This window comes from Coccinella septempunctata, chromosome 3 (genome assembly GCF_907165205.1).
Source record: "Coccinella septempunctata chromosome 3, icCocSept1.1, whole genome shotgun sequence".
Lineage (NCBI taxonomy): Eukaryota > Metazoa > Arthropoda > Insecta > Coleoptera > Coccinellidae > Coccinella > Coccinella septempunctata.
In genome coordinates this window covers 11,647,056-11,663,037 of record NC_058191.1, presented here as the reverse complement: position 1 = coordinate 11,663,037, position 15,982 = coordinate 11,647,056, and the positions used below count along the sequence as shown (strand labels likewise).

The following is a 15,982-nucleotide window of genomic DNA, read 5'->3' as shown; positions in this document are numbered from 1 at the left end:
TGAACCGGACGCTACAGTTTTCTACTACACTCGATACTAATTTAGCATCCTCTTCTTAAATCCCATATTCGCAACAAGGCGCGAGCCACAGGGTCAGCCATTTTCCAAGAGATTTCGATCGATGTTGCGAAAATGGGATTTACGTAAAGGATGCTAAATTACTATCGAGTGTAGTAGAAAACTGTAGCGTACGGTTCATGGACTGTCCAATTCAAAGGAACTCTCCCCTACATTTCTCCGATTAAAGCCTTTATTACTTAATGAATGATGCAAAATCAAAAGAATTTTTAATTACATAACAAGTATCCTTAGATCATTCAATTTTTGAAATTGTGCAGTTGTTGAATATTTTAACTGTTATATTGCAGTTCGAGCCAGTATTTAAAGTTGATATTCCTGGTATGTTGTGATGTGTTTCATTTATGGATAGCACTTGATTGAAACATGCTGAAGAAGTGGAAGGCTGGTTATCATGCATTGGGAAGTTATATTGATTTCCTGTATAATTTTAAATTATTATAATAATTTAGAATTCACAATTGGAAGACAGGAAATCAATATAACTCCCCAATGCATGATAACCAGCATTCCACTTCTTCAGCATGTTTCAATCAAGTGCTATCCATAAATGATTATTTATTGCCGAAGTAGAAGGCATATTGAGGTCGTGGGCATTCTGGTTGAGTTGGGTTGAAAGAGTTATAGAAATATCAAGTTTTTTTGAAAGAGACGCATCAACATATCATTCAGCAACTGCTGAACTCTTCCATCCTCCATGCCTCTTCAATGCTATCAAATCTTCTCCGCTGTTGGCTAGATTGGAAGCTGAGCTTCTACGGAAGCAATGGCCTGAATATAGTTCTGGATCAGACAAGTTTAAGAAATTGTCAATTTTTTTGGCATTCCACCTATCTCATTTATGCCAATAGGTTGCACTGTGCATTTTCCAGCCTTAAAATTAATAAGAAACGATTCTGATCTGTATGTGATGGTCTCAGTTTATAGTATTCTCTAAGAAGACTCAACCAGAATGTGTCCGAAATGATAAATTGCCTGGGACTATAAGTTTTTGTATTTGGTATTGTGACTAAAATACAATCGTCCTTGAATTCTATGTCTTGAACCTGCATTTTGCAGAGCTCTACCCTTCTGCATGCCCCAGCATATCCCATGATTTTTACTACCTGAAAGTGGTTTTGTGATATTAAGTGTACATAGAACAAGATTATATATTATTGTTACTTGTTACCTTCATATCCAAATAAATATTATTTGACGCATTCCTCAAAATTTGTCGATTTGTTCGAAATCAAGAACTTTTGATTTTTTCGGTTTATATTCTTTAGAAAAACTTTTTAATAAGCATTGAGCATACTGCGTAGCATTGAATAAGTTCTCCATAGTGTAGAACTTTCATATGTTCTACTCAAATGTTCAAAATATGCTAATAAAATATTTTCTGAAAATCTGAGGACTGAATTCTCTTCAGACCACTTCATGAGTTTTTTATATTCTTTTTCATACAGGGCTTTGGATATTTGTGGTATTTATTTATTTGAGACATTATTCGCAATTTCTCTCAATTTTGGTGGTGTTTAATCAATTTTTTCACACATTTTTCACGAATTTAATAGGTAATTATAAATTTTTTTAAAATTCTAATTCCGTAATCTTTCAATTTTCGTAAAAGACACACCAACTGCCAAGATCCAATACAAAAGTCACTAGGAAGTATAATCTGAATTTTTTTATTGAATTTCGACAGAGAAAATATCGTCTAATATTCGTAGCAGAAGGCAATTCCAACACTCATGCGTTCGAATTTCGCATTCGTGTTGGAATAGAAGCCCATTCTGCAAATTGTTTCAGAATATACTATTATATTTTACCATTAAGTGTATAAATGTTTCAGCTGAACGAAGGTAATATCCGAAAATGCTTAGCTCCTGTGATGATTTAACTTCAATTCAGTAAAACATATCCTAGTGAAAAAAAATATAATTCATTCTTCACTTTGATTACGGATTTTCGTGAAGTATCAGCCACATAAATTCAATATTCAAACATTATTTTTGAGAATTGTTTATTTATTGAATTTCAACTTGATCTGATCTGTTTATCGAAGTATTGGATTTTTTTTGTATCTGAGCAGCTTCCCGGTAGTTCAGTGCCTGGATCAGTGACCACCTTTGTGAAGATTTGAACAACTCCTGACTCCACGTCCGTGCTTTCAGTATTATTATTATTATTATCTGATCTTGAAAGTGTTTTCTGTCCAAAACACATGAAGGCAAGCGATTCCACACACCAAAGACGCGATTCGTCAGGAAGTTCTTTCTCTGCGTTGTTTTAATTCTCCTTTGCCAGCTTGAAAGCATCGGAAGTCGACTGTCGGAATTCAGCCGGAAAAGATCTGAGATCAACCACAAACAGATTGTGGAAAGCAGGATAGGTGATTATGAGATTGTCACAAAACCGCCGGTCAGTAAATGGACGAATAATGCCATATGGTAGTCGTGTTGCCCGACGTTGAACACCCTCTAGCATTGCAAAATTTCTGTTCAGTACGGGACAGCATACAGGACCAGCAAATTCCAAGATGGGCCGGATATAGAGCTTATAAAAGGCTGCGCATGTAGATGGATAGCATCTTGCGAAAGATTTTCGAATTAGAAAAAGAAAACGCTTGGCTTTGTTCACTGTAGTGAGAATATAGTCGGACCAGCTCAAATTCTTAGTAACAACCACATCGAGCAGGTCACAAAGGCTACTGCAGGTAGCGATGGGAATGTTGTTCAAAGTGTACTGACGACGGGGATTGTTGGTACCCAAGTGCAGCACAACATACTCCTTCTGATTCAGTGGCAACTGCCAATCTCGACACCAAAGACTCAATATTTCCAGGTCGAATTTTGTGAGTATACTATTTGAATATGGGTCCAAATGTTAATTGGAGTGCTATCATATATAAAGTAAATCGTCGCTAAGTGTTTGCGACCAATTTCAGATGAATGGTTCGATGTGTGCGGCTATATTACAGAGGATTACTTTAGTTTTTCGAAACCTTTTGGAACTCACTGCTACAATACTATCATTGTTGTTGTGATGATTGACAGACAACAGTTTGTTTTCTGCTCGCGAGACGTCACCACTAACTGGGACATAATCCGCCTGACACAACCGAGTCAGGCAACCTTTAATGTTCACGATGTAACAAATAGGGTAACCCTAATATATATATACAGCAATCTAAATTAAACAGTAATACCTTCGAACTATTATTGTGAAAAAGTTTAAAGGCTCCTAATGTAACACAGTTTAAAAAATAAGGAATCATCAACCACACTCCCATCACTTCCATAAACATCAAAAAAAATTGAAAGAGGAAATCCCATTTAGTCTGAATTCCACCGATATTATTCTTCCCAACTGTGTCCACTTCTAAGGTGACGGGATAAATTTACTAATTTACTGTCAACGAAGAAAATAAAATTCATGTCAGCAGCATTGCATGTTTTTCTAATGTATATAGTACAATTGTTTCTTGTTGGATAACCATGCACTTCCTATCCGTAGGTAATGAATTTTCTCAGGTGAGGTGATGAAGTGCTATGCAAAATCTTAAAAACAAACAACTTTGTCATGTAATATAATCTATGTTCGACATTTATCCATTGCAACGACTTCAAAATGCATGTGACGTGACAGGTCAGCCTGCCACATTTTAGTATGATTCGTTTTTCCCCGTTCTGCAAGTTCATTCTTCTGGGTTTTATTAAATAGGAACAACACTGATGGACAATATTCAAAATAGGGCTGAGTTATACACGGTAACTTTCGATTTTATTGACAAGCACTCACTGATCCTTGCGAAAAAGTATAGTATTTCAGATAATTTTTTCTTAGTGTCGATTGGTTGTCCAATTGAAAGCCCAGATAGATCACTGAAGATACAAACTGTATCTTCTGTATGGTTAATGAAGTCACTCACTACATACAGTCCAATATCGTTCAAACATAACAATAACAAAACTGGGCCCAGTACGCTACCCTGTGGTATACCAAACCCATTATAAAATTCCACTGACACTCCATGTTAACATCTAACTTTTTGCTTTCTATTTGTGAGGTAATCCACTATCCAGTCCAACACCAAACCATCAAACCCATATACTCGCAGTTTAGAAATCAAAATAATTTTATCAACTGTTTCGAATGCTCTTTAGAGGTCCAGGAAAACCGCAACAACATAATTACCTTTATCAATTTCTTGCTTGAAATTGCTCAACGCAAATTGAAGAGCCTCCTTACAGGAATAGCCCTTTCTGAATCCTGCTCCATGATCTGGTTATAGACAGCAATCTCAAGTATTTTTTCTAATAAAGAAAGTGTATTAACAGGACATAGAGGATATGTGTTGCTAACATTTCAGAAGTGATTCGCCTCAAAAAAATACTGTGGATCTTTCAGAGCAGCCCTCTTCATCTAGATATACAGTTCGTACCTATGAATGATTTTATTGATTGAAACAAATATCATATTATCATCATAAATTTATATGAAGTCCGTACGTTTTCAAGTGCCAGTTTGAAATTGATGTTGCCAATTTGATTTTGGCTAATATCATTGGGTGCTTTCGTTTGCATTAAAAGTGTAGCACTTTTCCATACTCGATTTTAGTATTCGTTTGCTGATTGAATTTACACCAGTGTACAGGAGGTGTTGTAACGCGGTCACCTCGGAGAAACTTATCTCGAGCAACGGCTATTCTTTTCACCAGGAAGAATAGCAAACCCTCCAGAGCAGCTGCCAGTCGGAGACAGAGTTCGCTGTTATCTAGGGTGGTAGCGATAACGAAGTAGCCAAAATCAAATTATGTAAAAGTTTATTCACACCTTCGGAAACTGATCACACATACAACGGAAATATGTGTAGGTATGAAATATGAGCGAATCGATCAGCAAACATACATTCGGGAAACTTGCAACGACTTGCACGCCCATGCTTGACACCTTATTGTTGCAACGCCGCTGATTTTCGCGAACTACATCTTTACGTTGACACACATTAGCTCTGTGTCTCGCGCCTCGGTAATCTTTCATTTGTCTGCGCATTGAAAATTTCTCGAAGGTTCTTCCTTTTCCGCTTTTTCCCTCAAGGAAGAAGGTTATCTGTCGAAATATCGTATCGGAATTCATCGATTGATTATTCTGAAATTAATGAATTTTAAGTTGGCGAGGTTAACAATATTGTCTCGGTAAGTTCATAATTCCTTTAATTTAAACAGGGATCTCACTAGGAATGTTTGATTGGGTAAATTTGCTGGTTCTAGATTTATTGCTTGCCTTCATTTTGTTTTACAGCACATGTTCTTGTACTGCTTTTCATTTCCCCAGAGCAGGATTCCTTCTCAGGTTTATTTAATAATTATGTTATTTTGTTCATGAAAATCTTGTTTTCTCATGAAGAGTTGGGAAGGAGTTCTGTTAAATTTTTCTGCACATTTTCATTCTTGTTTATTTCGCATAGCTTTTTGGTCCGGAGCTCAAATTTTTGGTACGGAGCTCAAATTTTTGGACTGGAACTCCAATTTCTGTACCGGAGCTGGCTGCTTATGTGTTTGACAAGAATTTGGAATGCAACTTTGGCTTGAGGCACAGCATTTGAACGGAGCTTGAGGCTTAATAGAATTTGGACAGAAATGCAGGTGTCTGACTCTGAAAGTACGATTTTGGTTTAAAGCAGAATCATCAACCTTGGGCTGAAATTCAACTCTACGCTGCACATTATCGAATACTACAGGAAACCCACGTCCAAAGGGACAGATCTGTTGCTTGAACTCACTTAAGCTAAGTAGATCTAAGTTGTGAAATTTTGAGAGACTGTAAACTTTAAATTTCTGTCATTACGAGTGATTTTCAGATTGTACATTGTAATTATTTTAAATAATATATTGTGAAAGACCTGACTGGGAATTTTGTTGCTGGGGTAATCAAGCCCCCCTTGAGAAATTAGAAGTAGAGTTTCATGCTCGAACGCCCTTCAGGGCAATTGTCACGTTACACATTTGGCGCACACAACGTGGGGCCCGAGAAACCCAGCGACATTTTTCATCAGTTTAAAGAAACCTATCAGTCTCTCAAGCTTGCACACCTCACATTGCTTTCACTTTTTCTTTTTGCTTTGAATAATTCTGGAACCTTTGCTATTGTTGTATTTTTTTTTATATCTTGCATTTGAATTCTTGGAATTATGAACCCCGACTCTTTGAAAGCTCATGAACTCGCATATGAGGTTGCTATACGTTTAGGAAGGGATGACAAAAATACTGTTGAGCGAAATCGCAAAATTTTGAAAGGTCTCTTGGCGCAGGAAAGAGGAGATCGAAGTTTTTCTGAAATTCAGGACATTTTTACGATAAAGGAAAACTTTGAGGAACTTTCACAATCAATTTCAGACTTGTCCTTAAAAATATCTAAATTAACCTCTAAGTCTAATGTTTCTGAATTTAAAAGACTTGAAGATAGATTGTGTCATTGTTCTGGGAGATTAAAGCGGATTTCTGTTGAAGAGATTACTGAGGAAGATCAGAAACGTGATATGATGTTTCAGATCATTGAATTAGAAGCAGAACTTGATGAGCGCAAGTCGTCAGTTAAACCTATTGCCTCCTCCTCATTCTCTACCGGTATTGTCTCAACACAGCCTCACTGTAGTAAAGTGCCTGTCTATAAATGGAACTTAAAGAAATTCTCTGGAAGAGAGCCTTTAATGCCTTTTCTTGAAATGTTAGATACGTTGAAAGTTTCTCGTGGCTGCTCTGATGCAGATTTATTTGATTCCGCCGCTGACTTATTTGAGTCAGATGCTTGGACTTGGTGGCATAACCACTTCGTCAGAAAATCTTTTAGTAAATGGTCAGAATTGGTGGATGCGCTTAAGGAATCTTTTTTGCATTCGAATCATGATCAGGTTATGCTTGACGAAATAAAATCGAGGAAACAACGTCCAGGAGAAAGCGCTAGCATTTTCATATCTTCACTAGAGGCACAATTCCATCGCTTGAATACAAAACCCCAAGACAAGGAAATAGTTAACATTATTCGGTCAAATTTGCAACCAGATTATCTGAAGGCTTTAGTTTTGAGAGACATTGACACAATATCTGATTTAATTTCCTTGTGTAAGAGAATAGAGGATACTTTGGGCTTAAACAAAATAAAGTCGCAAGCCGTTTCTGAACTCAATTTGATTTCCTGTTGGAATTGTAAAAAATCTGGTCACAAGTATTCCGCCTGTAGGCAAGCCAGGAGGAATAGATTTTGTTTCGGTTGTGGAGCAAGCGGAATTGTAAAATCGAAGTGCTCCAAATGTTCAAAAAACGTAGCTGCTGGTCACGTTATGGCAGACAGCGTGAATCGGCGTTCAAGTACTGCCACATCGACTCGAAACACCGAACAGTAAATAGATTTGATCGCGAGGTCTTTAACAACTGGTTAGAGACGATAAAAATCTCCTTTTCTGATAAAAGGCCTCATCATTCAGATAACGATCTCAAAGATCCTCCTCATTCTGTATGCCACTTACTGGAAAGACTTAACGATGACAATAGACCTTATCTTAGAGTCAAGATATCTACGGAAAGCGTTTTGGCATTGCTAGACAGCGGCAGTAATGTGTCAATTCTTGGTTCTCCTTCCTTGTTTATGTTGAAGAAACTCAATATCCCTTTAAATTATGATGTTTCCTTGCATCTTACCACGGCTGACGGAACATTACAGAGCACTCTGGGTTACGTGACTCTGAATATCGAATTAAATGGTCTCTCGAAAGCTCTCAGGTTTTTGGTAGTTCCTTCTATCTCGCAAGAAATGATTCTCGGAATGGATTTCGTTGAAGCTTTTAATATCAAGTTGGATTTCACTAACTCTTCCTATAATTCATCAGTTCTCAACACTGCTGCAGTTCATGCAATCAAGCCTGCTGATGATTTGTCACCCATGCAGAAGGATATTTTGGACGAAGTAATCAAATTATATGGGACCATAGGACCCAAAGATAGAATTGGTAGAACCCACCTTCTCACATATTCTATCAAGACTGAAGGCTCTCCAATACGTCAACGGCAGTATCCCCTTTCACCGGCTATGCAATCTGTTCTCAATGAACAGATAGATGAAATGTTGGAACTTGGTATCATTGAACCTGTGACAACAGTTTCACCTTGGCTATCTCCTCTTTGGCTGGTTGCCAAGAAAGATGGTTCATATAGGGTTTGCTTTGATGGTAGGAGGTTAAACTCGGTTACTGTTCCTGATTCATATCCTATGCCTTTAATCGATTCAATAATTGGTAAGGTTCGCAATGCCTCATTTTTGTCGTCCATAGATTTGAAGTCTGCATTTTTTCAAATTCCGCTTGATGAGGAATCCAAGTTGAAAACGACATTCGCCGTTGAGGGTCGTGGGTTATTTTGCTTCAATGTCCTTCCCTTTGGCTTAAATAACGCGTCTCAAGCCATGTGCCGTCTTATGGATATTGTAATAGGGTCATCTCTTGAGCCATATGTCTTTTATTATTTAGATGACGTCATTATAGCAACTCCCGATTTTGAGACTCATATTTGGGTTCTGAGAGAACTTTTTAAGCGCCTTCAAGAGGCAAACTTGACGGTTAACTTCGAAAAGTGTCATTTCTGTCGTCCCTCACTTAAATTTCTAGGATTTTTGGTGGATGAACAAGGTCTCAGAACAGATCCCGATAAAATTAAGTCAATCGTGGAGTATCCAATTCCTACCAATGCTACACAAATTAGAAGATTGATTGGTCTTGTTGGATATTATCGACGTTTCTTGAAAAACTTCTCGACAGTGTGTGCTCCTATTTCAGATTTGTTAAAAGGTCGCAAAAAGGGACAACCAGTACAGTGGACGGACGAGGCTGATGCTGCATTCAGAACGGTCAAGCAGATGCTGACCTCAACTCCAATTCTAGCTAGCCCAGATTTTACAAAGCCTTTCTTTTTAGCCTGTGATGCCTCTGATGTGGGTGTGGGCAGTGTTCTATTTCAGGAAAACGACGGTGTTGAACATCCCATAGCATATTTCAGCAGGACTTTAACCAAGTGTCAGCGAAATTACACAACGACTGAGAAGGAGCTTCTTTCTATTCTTCTCTCTATCGATCGATTTCGTCCCTACATTGAAGGAACTGAATTCACTGTAATAACGGATCATTCATCACTACAGTGGCTGCACTCTATGAAGAACCCTTCTCCTAGGATTGCAAGATGGATTGTTCGTTTGTCCTGTCACCGTTTCAAAATAGTTCATCGCAGTGGCTCCCTCAATACCGTGGCTGATTCCTTGTCTAGAATTCCTGAAACAGCTGTTCTGGATCTGAATAGGTTGAAACCGGATCTTTGGTACCGAACTATGTGTGATAGGGTTTCTAGGAATCCTGAGTCCTTCCCTGATTTCAAGGTTTCAGGAAATGTCTTATATAAACACATCATGAGTAGATCTAGGCTCTCGGATGCGTCTGCAGATTGGAAAATTGTGGTTCCGACAGAAAATAGGCTGGAACTTCTGAATAAGTATCATGACGACCCTTTAGCTGGACACTTTGGTGTATTTAAAACCCTCTCTAGACTCTCCCAATTATACTACTGGCCGAAAATGAGGAATTCTGTAAAATTATATATTCGTAAATGTAAGGTATGTGCTTCGTGCAAGTCGGACAATTTGCCACAAGCTGGTTTAACTGGTAATTATCGCAATATAAATTTTCCCTTCCAGTTAATATCTGCCGACTTGTTGGGTCCATATCCCAGATCGAAGAATGGTAATCAGTACGTCCTTGTAGTTACAGATTGGTTCACCAAGTTTGTCTTAGTGCATCCTATGGCTAGGGCCACCTCAAAGGGTGTTGTCAAGTTCATTGAGAATCAGGTTTTCCTTATGTTTGGTGTTCCGCAGGTCATAGTTGTAGATAATGGAGTTCAATTCACTTCCAATGAATTTAAGAATTTGGCTAAGAAATATAATGTACAAAAAATCTGGTACAATGCAAGGTATTTTCCACAAATTAATCCCACTGAACGAGTCAATAAAACGATAACAACCGCAATTAGATCTTTCATCGATGAAAAGCATAATACTTGGGATCAGAATCTCTATCAAATTGCACAAGCTATCAGATTGGCAAGGCATGAAGTCACGGGTTATTCTCCATCTTATTTGTGTTTTGGCAGAAACGTTCCCACTGACGGTGCTTTCTTTGGTTTGATTTCAGATAACGCTAGTAATTTGATTGAAGTGGAAAATAAGTTTTTGGACCCATCTCTACAACTCAAAAACCTTCCGGACCTTTATAAGACTGTTCAGCGTAGACTCTTTGATGCATATAAGAAGAATGCAAATCGCTATAATCTGAGGAAGCGTGACGTTCGTTATGGTGTAGGTGATAGGGTTTGGAGGAAGAATTTTGTCCTCTCGGATGCATCGAATAAGTTTTCTGCTAAGTTCGCTCCAAAGTATATTCCTTGTATTGTCGATGAAGTTATCTCCCCATTGGTCTATGCCTTGAAAGATCTAGACGGACACAAACTGGGTAACTTCCATGTTAAACATCTTAAACCTGATCTAACTCATGATGTACCTACCGACTCTGACGAACACGAACATGACCATTAAATTCACTCTTTCCGGTGCACAGGATTATTTACTTGATTGGCAATTTCTTTATCGTACCTATTTTCGACCTTCCTCGTAGCTTTGCATGAAATTGCCGTTAATTTGTCTGGAATATATTGCGGATATGCACTTAAAAAAATCTTGTTGTATCCAACTGTATATTTTGGAGTTTGATTTTAAATTTTGCGTCACTGATGCAGATACATTTTCTGAGCACCGGATTGAAATGTTTTCCCCTATTTTTGACTTTGCAGGTTTTACACCTGCTGGCGCCCAACAAACTTTTGCCGCGAGCTTTTCGTTCACTTCAATGGAGAGGATGGGTTGGGAAGTGATTTCGAAATATTTTGTTAGATCACCTTCACATTTCACGTTTAACATCTTAAGTGAGACAGACTGCAAACTTGCTGTCTTCATTTACACCGGATTTGACTGTTCATCGTTGAGGATGACTCTTTACCGAATTTGTGTAACAATTACATACCAATTATGTCTTTTCTTTAAAATCTTACCGACTATGTCTCTTCTTTAAAATCTTACCGACTATGTCTCTTCTAAAATCTTACCGACTATGTCTCTTCTTTAAAATCTTACCGATTATGTCTTCTCTTTGAAATCTTACCGACTATGTCTTTTCTTTGAAATCTTCTTACCGACTCTGACATCTTTATCGGGCTAGTGTGCGAGGGCACGCTGAGCTACCTTTTCTTCTTTTTCTTACGGATTTTGACTCTTTCTTCCTTGTAAAACTCCCGACGAGTTATCAGTTGGTCGTGCACTAAGCCGTAGCTTTTTGCCCACGCGGACCACTGAATGTTCCGATTATGATTTGTGACCATACCGACCTTTGACACGAAAAATTTTCTATTATACCGATTGTGACTCTCGATGCGGACATCACCACTCTAAGATGTGATGGGGGTCGCAGGGGAAGCGACCTTAGTTAAAAAATATCCCCCTTGTCCAGCGCCTTCATCGAAATCTTCGATTCGGATTTCGATGAAGTTTCTCTTTTTAGTTTGCAAAAAAAATTATTAAAAAAATTTCGGCCCATTATTTAATATCTTTAGTTGAATCGGTTTGTATTTTCATCTCATATCTAGCTGGACATGCCGGTATCTAGCCACCTTCAGTGACTAGATATCTTTCACCTTTTCCTAGTTTGTAAGTTTTAGCTTTAAGTCGCCTTCAGCGTTTTCATTGTCCTCGAAATTTCAAATAGCCTTCAGCATTTTACCTCTCGAATCGCCTTCAGCCTTCTTCATTTTCACATTATTTTCAAGTAGCCTTCACTGTGTTCAGCCTTCAGCATGTTTTATAAAAAAAAAATTTTGCAAATTTTTTTTCTTTCCTGGTGAGAGGTGTGTGCAACGACTTGCACGCCCATGCTTGACACCTTATTGTTGCAACGCCGCTGATTTTCGCGAACTACATCTTTACGTTGACACACATTAGCTCTGTGTCTCGCGCCTCGGTAATCTTTCATTTGTCTGCGCATTGAAAATTTCTCGAAGGTTCTTCCTTTTCCGCTTTTTCCCTCAAGGAAGAAGGTTATCTGTCGAAATATCGTATCGGAATTCATCGATTGATTATTCTGAAATTAATGAATTTTAAGTTGGCGAGGTTAACAATATTGTCTCGGTAAGTTCATAATTCCTTTAATTTAAACAGGGATCTCACTAGGAATGTTTGATTGGGTAAATTTGCTGGTTCTAGATTTATTGCTTGCCTTCATTTTGTTTTACAGCACATGTTCTTGTACTGCTTTTCATTTCCCCAGAGCAGGATTCCTTCTCAGGTTTATTTAATAATTATGTTATTTTGTTCATGAAAATCTTGTTTTCTCATGAAGAGTTGGGAAGGAGTTCTGTTAAATTTTTCTGCACATTTTCATTCTTGTTTATTTCGCATAGCTTTTTGGTCCGGAGCTCAAATTTTTGGTACGGAGCTCAAATTTTTGGACTGGAACTCCAATTTCTGTACCGGAGCTGGCTGCTTATGTGTTTGACAAGAATTTGGAATGCAACTTTGGCTTGAGGCACAGCATTTGAACGGAGCTTGAGGCTTAATAGAATTTGGACAGAAATGCAGGTGTCTGACTCTGAAAGTACGATTTTGGTTTAAAGCAGAATCATCAACCTTGGGCTGAAATTCAACTCTACGCTGCACATTATCGAATACTACAGGAAACCCACGTCCAAAGGGACAGATCTGTTGCTTGAACTCACTTAAGCTAAGTAGATCTAAGTTGTGAAATTTTGAGAGACTGTAAACTTTAAATTTCTGTCATTACGAGTGATTTTCAGATTGTACATTGTAATTATTTTAAATAATATATTGTGAAAGACCTGACTGGGAATTTTGTTGCTGGGGTAATCAAGCCCCCCTTGAGAAATTAGAAGTAGAGTTTCATGCTCGAACGCCCTTCAGGGCAATTGTCACGTTACAAACTCAATCCGATCACGAGCACTTTACAAAGCTTACACCGGGTATAGTGAAAAATCAAAGGTTGCTCAATAAAATGCGCCAACCAGAACTGACGAAATGGACACTAAGGATGACCTCGTGGAGTGAAATGACTTGCTATACGGTATCGGGATGTAATTAATTGTATTTCTCCAATGAAAAGAAACACAACCAGGGCGGATCTATTCGAGACTCTTATTCGCTACCCCAAGGGCTAACGCTCCATGACTGATAGCGAAGAAAAGGTCTATTTTGAGCGCAACTACGGGATTTCACTGACGACGAGCGGGTATCTCTGATTCTCTACCCCAAAAGCTTACGCACCATGACTGATAGAAAAGAAGAGATTTCGATTTCAACACTAATGACACGGAACGCGAACATGGGGTTGACAGGACTTTCTCTTCACTACCCCAAGGGCTTACGCACCATGACTGATAGCGAAGGGAAAGTCAGACTCGCGAAACAGGGTGAAGTACGGCAAAAGATACCAGAAAGCGATACGGTACAGCAGTGTCAAAGAAGTAACCGGTGTAGGTCTAATGAAGAAACTGAACGGTAAAGACGGGGACCTACCTCCTTTATTTCAAGCACTCGCGGAAAACAAACGAAAACTAAAAATTAATTCCTAAGAGCACTAACTTCGTAATACAAAATTTGTTCTAAATTCGCTGAACGGCTTGTCGTGCACACAATTAAAATCGAATCGCAGATAAAAGAGAGTACAGAGCGTTAAAGAGACTAAAAAGTATAAGAGTCAAAGTGTTAAAGTGACCATCGCGGGGGAAAAATCTGCTTTTATAGGCAAATCCCCCCACACGTTGAAAATCTGAAAATTTCAGAATGCGACAAGAATGAAAAACGTCGTCATCACCTTTTATCGCATATTAACATCAGAAAAACGTCAAAATCTTCAACGGCATGCAAGAAGAACAACGTTGAACACAGATAAACGGTTTTTCACATTTAATCTGCCTATCGGATTGAATGTACTGAATATTTGAGAATTAAATATTTTCAAAGGCGGAAATGTGAAATGAAAGGAATGCACTAAAATGAACTCCAATTTTTCTCAGAAAACTGAAGATCCTTACATTGCAGTTTATCTATATCTCCTTTTGACTATGTGTAGATAAACTACACTTCCTCTACACTGGTGTAAATCAAATCGAGTGTAGAAACACTTTTTATGAAAACGAAAAGACCTATTTTGATTCTGATTAGCGTCAATTTGAACTTGAAAAGGTATAGTTCATCAAAATGCGATAATTTCTGTTATTGCAGCTGATAATTCTTAAATCGGTGAAGAGCTATGCCATCTTAATGCCCCTGTTCTAACACCTCTTTCCCATTGTCCTCCAACAAGCACACGAATGTCATTCCACAGGACCCTCTTCGATCGACTGCATATCTCGAATAAATAAACACGAACCGAACATGATTCGAGTACGGCAATTCAACATCCTGATTTATGTTTGCAGCAGTGTATGTTGTTAGATTTATCACCGACAGTCCAGGAACCTCGAGTAAGTTCGACTGGCCCGCTAATCCTAATCAATTCGATTTGGCCCCCAGTCAGAAAGGCAAATATGTTGCTGGCTCTATGCCTGCCCACTGACTGTCCGATGCAGTCGATCGAGTCCCCGGTATCGATACGAGGGTTCTCAGAGACGGTGAAAAGAAGTCTTATCTGTGCTGGACGAAGCGAGGGAGAAAATGGGGAGGATGCGGAGGAATATAAACGTCGGATTATGGAATATGGTATATGTGTAAGTCCATCTATAAATAAAACACTTAGTAGACCGTGATGTCCCTCTGGGGTTTCTTTATCCTAAACATAGGACGTTATATATTTTTCGAGAGATAGATGTACTCACAGCAAAGGGACCCATTGTAATTGTTTCTTTCTAACATTCAACCGCTTCTCTGTATTTCAGTGATCGAAATAAAAAAATTTGAAAATAACTTCTTCACGAGATCGAGGTGACGAAAGAAAACCTGGAAAGTCATAGGAGGAATCCAGCTGTATGTGTACGAAATGTGGATGTCCAGATTCTGGTCAAAACCGTTTTGGGTGAAGTTCAACTAATCGAACATAAGTTTTTTGAATCTACATTGTACGCCCAAGATGTTTCCATTCCTACAGGACCTACCATAATGAAAGCTTGGTGCAGTTCTCCAGCTGAGTCATTCTTCATGAAGATTAAGATCGAATGGCTGATTTTAAAATTATCAATTTCAATAACAGAAGTGATCCAAATAGTCTTCTACATTTTGGTTCACTAGACTTCATAAAAATATAAGAGCATAATTTGAAAATTGGTTCAATCAATAAAACCATTCAAATAGTTGGGAGCCCAAGAGGGAAAACAACCTTGGACGGCTGTAGATTACCTCAACCAAAAATTACATCTGTATATAGAGGGAATTGTCAAGGACAGCCTGTCAGAATAGTAGAAAAAAGGAACATCGCACACACTCGAGCGTGTCAGATTTAGATGACTAAAATATGTGGGGGAGCGCCAAACTTGCAAAAGAAGTCACGTTTACATTCGCAAGCGCGGTGGATTTTTTTTATTTGGAAGCTAATGATTCGAAAAGATCGGAAAAAATATAATCTGTTAGTTTCAGCAAACTAAAAAAATAAAACTTGACCGTTAGGTCACAAAAATCGTTTTTTTTTTAATTATACATATATAATATATAATATAAAATTTTCTACAAATTTCGTCCACAGCAAGTTTTTCTACTTCCGAAGGTTTTTCAGATATATGGTGAAGAATGTACATAAGACTGGGATTCTAACTTTGACCTTGCCCTTT

The 15,982-nt window shown here is 38.2% G+C and overlaps 1 protein-coding gene and 1 long non-coding RNA gene across 3 annotated transcripts in view; both read left to right on the top strand.

Annotated features, from left to right (window-relative positions):
• The first annotated feature begins 4,990 nt into the window (after window positions 1-4,990).
• On the top strand, window positions 4,991-5,968 carry LOC123309729. Its single transcript, XR_006537280.1, has 2 exons — window positions 4,991-5,257; window positions 5,530-5,968. It is a non-coding gene; the product is annotated as an uncharacterized LOC123309729 (long non-coding RNA).
• An 8,579-nt stretch (window positions 5,969-14,547) lies between these two features.
• Window positions 14,548-15,982, top strand: part of LOC123309665 — a 76,189-nt gene continuing 74,754 nt past the window's right edge. The window contains exons 1-2 of one of the 2 annotated variants that reach the window (XM_044892877.1): window positions 14,548-14,929; window positions 15,098-15,211. In XM_044892877.1, coding sequence (XP_044748812.1) covers window positions 14,648-14,929; window positions 15,098-15,100 — 285 coding nt within the window. In that variant the 5' untranslated portion in view covers window positions 14,548-14,647 and the 3' untranslated portion in view covers window positions 15,101-15,211. Of the gene's footprint in view, window positions 14,930-15,097; window positions 15,212-15,982 lie in introns of those variants that run through there. The other variant, XM_044892876.1, reaches the window with a different exon arrangement.